This window comes from Sinocyclocheilus anshuiensis, unplaced genomic scaffold (genome assembly GCF_001515605.1).
Source record: "Sinocyclocheilus anshuiensis isolate Anshui unplaced genomic scaffold, SAMN03320099.WGS_v1.1 scaffold366, whole genome shotgun sequence".
Classification (NCBI taxonomy): Eukaryota; Metazoa; Chordata; class Actinopteri; order Cypriniformes; family Cyprinidae; genus Sinocyclocheilus; species Sinocyclocheilus anshuiensis.
In genome coordinates, this window is record NW_015547673.1 from 921298 (window position 1) to 929087 (window position 7790).

A 7790-nucleotide genomic window follows, 5' to 3' on the forward strand; every position below is an offset into this window, starting at 1 on the left:
AAAATATGATACTGTAATTTTAGGTTGGAGGACAGAATTAACAAATATCGTACTAATTTAAGAGAATTTTGAACTAGTTGTTTGAAATAAATATACAAACCACTGATACAGAAACACAACAAATTTAGACTTCTAACTCAAAAAACACTGTGACAACTAGCCCCGGTGCTATTTTGACTGGTTTAATTATTACGTATTACCATTTCAAAAAGTAGTATAAAAATAAGCATCATCCTGAGATAAGTATTTTTTTCTGTATTTCTCAATATTCCCTGAAATCTTAAGTAAACTATGGTATTAACATCTAGACTTTAATATCAAACAGGCAGCCACCTACGCAAATCAACTAAACCGAATGTAGCACTTTCACTTGTTAGTACACACTGCATTTTTCACGCCCAAATCCGTGACTCCTCTTCTCCACCCTTCCTATTTCAACTACTATTGTAGAGGGAAAAGCTCACTCACTTTTACATTTAGACTTTCTCTGCAGCACTGCGGTAAGATGAACACTGAACATGAACGTCCTAAAACAATTTGTTTGTAAAAACAACTATCAATGATAGTTTCTTGTTGCTGGGAGTTTGCGTTCTTATTCAATACTGACACCTGTCGGAAAAGTGCAGTAGGGCAAGACTTAAAAAAATCAGTCAAATAAACTGTTTACATAAAATGTATTTAATACAAAATTTAAAACATTATTTATATACATAAATACATATTTACATGACATGCACATATATATATTTACAACATATTATTTACATTACAGATTTAGAGAATCTCAGCATATGTACAAATATACATATAAAAATATATAATCAATATGACTCAGAAATATTTCATCACTCTGTGAATTCATTTATCGAAAGTGACTTATAAAAGAGAGTAAAAAAATACAACAGTGCAGTGACAGATTTGTAATTACAGCAGTACTTATGAAATTAAAATACATTCAATAAACATTCAACAAACAGTATAGCCATTAGCTGAACTAGGATGGAAGCTTGTGGTCATATGGATGGAAGGAACCCAAGGGCAGACGACACAGAGGGCAGGTCCCAAATATCATGTCAACCCTCATGGCGCACGGAGTACAGACACATTTATGACCACAGCTCAGACGACAGTTTGCCACATTACTGTAACACACTACACACTCCTCACAGTCTGGAGCTTCGTGATCTAAAGCAAGGAAAGAGAAGAGTTTAGGTGGTGAAATTATGCATACTAGACCATAATATAGCTGCCTTGTGCTTGTCTGATTCTTACCCGTGTTGTCAGGGTGATGGTTTCTCAGTTCCAGCATGCTCACGAGCTTCTTTCTTCCCTGCGTTTCTTTATCTTCAGAGTGTTTGATGTGTGTGTGAGCAGGACAGGACCAACTGGTGAAGATCCAGCGCTTCTTTTTGGAACCTATTACACAAATACACAGATCACATAGACTGTTAGGCAAAGACAACTAAAAAAAATAACTAGGCTTATATTTGTGATGACGCTTGTGTGTAGCTTAGGTCAGGGGTTTTCAAACTTGGGGCCACAATGGATCCATGAAATCTCTGAGAGAAAAAACACGAGTTTACAAAATGTATTTTTAGATCTGTCAATGTTAACAAGTACATTTAAGATTCTTTTTGTGTGTGTGTGTGTGTCATGGCCTAATGGTTAGTCGGACTCGTAACCCAAAGGTTGCGGGTGCGAGTCTCGTACCGGCACGGATTGTAGGTGGGGGGAGTGAATGTACAGCGCTCTCTCCCACCTTCAATACCACGACTGAGGTGCCCTTGAGCAAGGCACCGTGCCCCCAATTGCTCCCCGGACCCCGCAGCATAAATGGCTGCCCACTGCTCCGGGTGTGGCTTCACGGTGTGTGTGTGTGTTCACTGCTGTGTGTGTGCACTTTGGATGGGATAAATGCAGAGCACTAATTCCGAGTATGGGTCACCATACTTGGCCACATGTCACGTCACTCACTCACTCACTTAAGGGATAGCTAATCCAAAAATGATAATTCTGTCATCATTTACTTGCCCTCAAGTTGTTTCAAACCTGTTTGAGTTTCTTTTTTCTGAGTGTTTTTTTCCCCCAATACAATGCAATTCAATGGCTACCGTCAACTGTTTGGTTGCCCCACATTCAACATAAGAAAGAAACTCTTGAGGGTGAGTAAATAATGACAGAATTCTCATTTTTGGGTGAACTATCCCTTTAATCCCCTCAGAAGACAATAGGACAGACCAGAAGCCTCACCAAGCATCGTGACTGCCGTGGTCTGCCCGTAGACGTCAATCATCGCCCAGACGGGCCACTCGGGGTTCAGAGTTGTTGGTTCCGTGTGTGTTCTGCCATCAGAACTTCGTATCCTCAGACTGCCGTTCTTCTTCAGCCAGAACTGAACCTCTGAGCCAGCGCGACAGATGTGCTCGTGAACTAACACAGCCGCGTACAGAGGAGAGTTGGTCAGGTCTGGGATGGCCAGAGGGGGTAGAGGTGTCTGCTCGGGTGACACATGAGCAAATCCGAGCCGCAGTGCTCCGTGCCAACCTCCGTCAGAGCGCTCGACCCGCAGGCGCAGCTTCTCCTCTCTCTCCACCGGTCGCCCGCTAAAGGTCAGCCCGTGGCAGAAGGACGACACGTCCCTGGTCACCCGGCGCCCGCCGTCACTCAGCGTTATCAGACGACCCTTCACGTCTGAGTGGAAAGAAATCGCTTTCAGGCTCCACGGCGTGTGACACACGCACTTCTCTTTCTCTGGAGGAGAAATAAAGAGAGAAATCTGGCATTAGAGATTCATTTAAGCGGCGTGGCTCTCTCTGTTTTGATTCTTCTTCTTCTTCGTTGGAGTTTTACGGCAGTTGGCATCCATAGTGTTGCATTACACGGGGACTTTCCTGCGCGTCTGATTCGCGAATCATTCTTTTGAGCTGAAGCGGTTCAAACGACTCACGAATCTAATGGATCTGTCAATCCTCAATGAACTGAGAACAAATTCGGCCTACGACGTTTTTGACATGTATTTACGACGTGACAGTTTTACACACATATGAAATAGAGTTGGTTTTGATCTCAGCCAAAAGATTCAAATTACGTTTAGTAGTGTTTGTTTAATGTAAATGCAAATTACATTCAGGTTCTAATTGACACAAATCATGTCTGGAACAACCTGAACTAGGACACATGAAATGACAATAAATACCCTTGTTAATAAAAGTTGAAACGTAATAACTGTATATTTAATTATATAGGCTAAATTGAGCTGATTCTTTGAAACGGACTGTTCGAACGAACCGATTCGTGGAACTTCCTGCAGTCCAACTCAGACACTAGCCACTAGAGGCCGCCGCAGCCCACTGTCAAAATCATTATATTCGGAAAGTTTCCTTGTGCATCACATCCAGATCACATCACACATATAATCGGAAATATTATAAACACATATAAACCTCAGACACTCCAAAATTGCACGGTAAATAATAGTTAGATATTATTAACACATAATATAAAATACAATTATTCATTGACGATTAAATGGTATGCATTACTGTAATTAGTTACTGTAATTTAAATTACTGTAAAAAGGTTGGTTAACATTGGTTAAAACAAAAAATAACTTTTAATAAAATAAATACATTTTAATTCACAACTTGCTAATTTACATTTTTAAATAGCCTACCAATATAATTCTCTTTCAACTTGACATTTTCTTTTTCATTAAGATAAGAAGCCTATATTGTTGAAAGGTTGCCATTTGCAACTTTCATCTTCTTACCTTTCTTCTTCTCTGTCATCCTGTTTTCTTAGCCAGCTCTTGTTATCTTCTTCAGTAGCTCTGTTTCTCTATCTAAGTGGATGAGGAATATGTTGCTTTTTAAGGTGCAGGTGTTGTAGTTTATAACTAAACATTTCTCCTCATAGGATGAGGATAGAGGAGGGACTGAATGGGGGCGGAGCCTGGAAAGTTACCTTCAGGATGACTCCGTTCGTCGGCAAGAAAATTGACAGCAGTGGGAATTTTCTATTTAGTCATCCATATGTTTTTGTGCATACAAACGGGAAAGCAAAAGAAAGCAGTTGGGTGTTTCACTGAGCACTTTTGATCATGTGGATTCACAATTTCCCGTGAAATTGCCAGTGCGTTTTCACTTTTCCTCGTTTGTTTTTGTTTGATCCTTGTCTTTGATTTTTGTCATTTAAGAAACTGTTGTTTCTTTTGTTGATTTTTGTCATTTAATTAAGAAACCATTTCTTGAAATTCAAGAAAACCCAGTTAACATTACATTTGACAAGCAATGAGTAGCTAAAACTCAATAAATTCAGTGTAAATTTTCACTTTTGCCATGCAGCCATTTCAATAAGCCATCAAGCTGTTTTCTAAAAGTAAGCATATTTGCTGGATCGAGGGTAGGCTACTTTGTGTTTTGCTGATTGCTGGGTTTAAAGCTGCTTGGCTACGCAGACAACATGCTGTATTCAGTATTATTTCACTTTCAATTTGAGTGTTTGAGTCAAGGTTATTATATTTTATGATATAATATGCTCATTCAGCCAGTCATTCACTCATTTTATGACAACTACAACCATTTGTTTTGTAATGGCTTAAATATCTAAATGTATTTTCTATTCAAGTTTACATTGCAATGCACACAAGCATTGCACATACAAAATCTGTGCAGTCAATACCCCAAATAGTGAAGAAAAAATCCTATTATATATAAAGCATGACTAAAAGGAAATTATTCCCTTCCTGTCCTGTCCACCATGGATTAAAGTGTATGTTGCATTATGGTGTATTCACAGTAAGTTAGTTCTGAAATTATTTGTTATAGGGAGCCAGACTTTATCAGGTAACACATAAAAGCTAGTCAAAAAATAAACTAAAACATGGTGTTGAGAATAAAGGCTCATAAAATGCATGATTGTTTAGTATTAATTAATAGTGATTATGCCTTTCTACTTTAATGTTTTATTTATGTTCCTCCTCAGATGATTGCAATTTTTTGTCTTGGTAAATAAACTTTACCAGGAATCATGCGGAGTCAATTTCCTATAAACCACCACGCATAAATTAAATACTCAGAATAGACACACAGTTCTAATGAACATTCCAGCTACACCCTTTTCTATCAGGTGCACAAAACCAAGTGTACAATCATGCACAATGAATACGCAAATATTTTAGGTGGACCAAAGTTGGTAGGAAAGAGCTTGACTGCAAAAACCCAAACCTGAACTCCTACTGAACACATTTGGGATGCCAAGACCTGCATCTGCCAAAATCAGACCTCACTGATAGGCTACTGTTGTGTCTAAATGCGTGCCTCAGATCTCTGAAGCCTTTACTGAAGAGTAAAAGCTGTTACAGCAGCAAAGAGAAAATCAGCTCCCTATTGACAGCAATATTTTTTTAATTAAAAGTTCAATGCACATACACCAATCAGCCACAACATTAAACCCACCTGCATAATATGTTGTATATCCCCCTCATGCTGCCATGCAGAACAGCTCTGATGTGTCGAGGCACGGGCTCCTCAAAACCTCTGAATTCATCCTGGCACCAAGACATTAGCAGCAGATCCTGCCAGTTGTGAGGTGGGGCCAACTGGATTTTTTGGTCCAGTACATGCCATAGATGCTCAATCGGGTTGAGATCTGAAGAATTTGGAGGCCAAGGCAACACTTTGAACTCTTTGTCATGTTCCACAAACCATTCCTGTTTTTCAGCTATCTGAGCTACAGCTCTGTGTGATCAGAGCATACAGGTTAGCCTTAACTCCCGACTTGGGCACCCATGTCCCTGATACTGGTTCACCAGTTGTCCTTCCTAGCACCAGTTCTGGTAGTTAGCACCCCACAAGATTTAGCTTGGCCATTTTTCCTGCTTCCAACACATGAAATTCAAGAACTGAATTTGACTCGCTGCCTAATATATCCCACCCCTTGACAGGTGCCATTGTAACTATAAAACCAATGATATTCACTTCACCTGTCAGTGGTTTTAATGTTGTGGCTGATCATTGTAGGTGCCAAATTAGTCAGTTTGGCTAAATCTGACACATTTTTTGTTATGTATTATTAATATGTATTGTCCCTCATTATATCAATAAACCAAAAAAACATATTATTTATATTTATAATAATGTTATATTATTAAATAAATAAAACATTTAGCTCATTGTGAACAGAACTGGTTTGGAACTTTCTAATCAAGTGCAGTTACAGGTCAAGGACACGTCTGTCAGTAAAACTACTATAGTCAATAGAGTCAATAGATTGGATGCCTTCTAATGCTTCTTTATCATTATAATGCAATAATGTGTTAGTTTCACTTTGTAGAAGATGTGAATGATGTTGTGAAAAGTACCTATTAACATTTATTGATGTTGTCCATAAAATATACAGTATGTATTTTCTGTAAAGCTTATCTACATAGATAAGCTTCTCAGAGCATAAATGTGAGGAAAAGATTGATGTACTTTGTGTGCATTTTGAAGTTGGATAGGACATTGTTTTAATTTCAACCCTAATTGTCATATGAGTATATGCCTTTTTGAAATATCAACATATTAATAGGACTAACCCTATTCTTAATTAGTCTAGAGCTGTGGCTGACATGAGATCAGTTAAAAATGCTCTGGTATAATATATGTTGCCAGGGGCGGAAAAAAGCATTTATTGTCTTATCTCAGTTAACACTTTTTGTAGATAAGGTCTGCATTCCGAAGCCAACATCCTTACAGATATTGTTTATTCATATTACACGTGTTTTCTGTCATGGCAATTTAAAGATAGAGGTGAACAGAACACATGATCATCCTCAGTCTTCTCATGTCATGAAACCCTTCAATGCTTGTAGATGTGTGAAAACCATAAAAGAATGAAATCGATGTCAAAAATCCCACGAGGAAACCAGCTCATTTCCATTTCTATGGATTTAAAAACCAGACGCTTACAACGAGAGCGGCGGAAAATGTCAGTCTTCAGGCATTTCGAGGAAGTCATGTGAGAGTTTATCTAATTTCTTAGTTTGCTTTATCACGCGAGCCGCTTGGAAGAGTGGAAACGGCCTTATGTGAGTCATTAGTTTACAAGCCAGTAATTTTCCTACAGCATGAGATACAGTAGGGCTGGCGTTACTGAGCTGCCTGCGGATCGCCATTAGGAGAAACCGCCGCGGCTTTACCATTGGTTAAAGGGTTCATATGATGCTGCTAAAAAGAACATTATGTTGTGTATTTGGTGTAATGCAATGCGTTTATGCGGTTTAAGGTTCAAAAAACACATTATTTTCCACATAATGTACATTATCGTTTCTCTTCTATGCCCCGCCTTTCTGAAACGCGTCGATTTTTACAAAGCTCATCGGTCTGAAAAGCGAGGTGTGCTGTGATTGGCCAGCTATCCAGTGCGTTATGATTGGCTGAATACCTCAAGCGTGTGACGGAAATGTTACACCCCTACCATACTGTGATGCTGTGTCTCCCGGCACTATGAGACAAAACCAATAAAACCCATTACAAACGAGGCATTTGTTGCACCCAGTGGGGACTACTGATTATAATGACTTATACTGTGTTTTTACACGTTGCATTGCATATCGCACCGTGTAAACATAAAACTGTCTGCATTTGTGATCGGAGAAACGACAAACAACAAGTGCTACTCTACACTGCTCAAAACTCGCGTTTGAATCGTCAGTGGCAAATTCTTTAAATATAAAAAATGTACTTACAGGCTGTGAGTCAGAACAGCCGGCATTGTAATCTACTCTACCAGGATCAGGAAACAGTCCT

The 7790-nt window shown here is 39.0% G+C and overlaps 1 protein-coding gene across 1 annotated transcript; it reads right to left on the reverse strand.

Moving 5' to 3' along the window:
• Window positions 1–911: 911 nt before the first annotated feature.
• LOC107702843 (E3 ubiquitin-protein ligase NEURL3-like) lies at window positions 912–3838 on the reverse strand. Its single transcript, XM_016505265.1, has 4 exons — window positions 3770–3838; window positions 2251–2751; window positions 1273–1416; window positions 912–1185 (listed from the first exon to the last, which is right to left on the reverse strand). The coding sequence occupies exons 1-4, from the start codon at window positions 3786–3788 to the stop codon at window positions 995–997; spliced, it is 855 nt and encodes a 284-aa protein (XP_016360751.1). The 5' UTR covers window positions 3789–3838; the 3' UTR covers window positions 912–994.
• Window positions 3839–7790: the final 3952 nt, after the last annotated feature.

Bases quoted from the DNA above. Each gene is read 5' to 3' on its own strand.
- LOC107702843 (XM_016505265.1), bottom strand. The intron at 1,417-2,250 runs GTGAGGCTTCTG...TTTGTGTAATAG, and splicing joins CACGGCAGTCACGATGCTTG to GTTCCAAAAAGAAGCGCTGG. The intron at 1,186-1,272 runs GTAAGAATCAGA...TCCTTGCTTTAG, and splicing joins CCATCACCCTGACAACACGG to ATCACGAAGCTCCAGACTGT.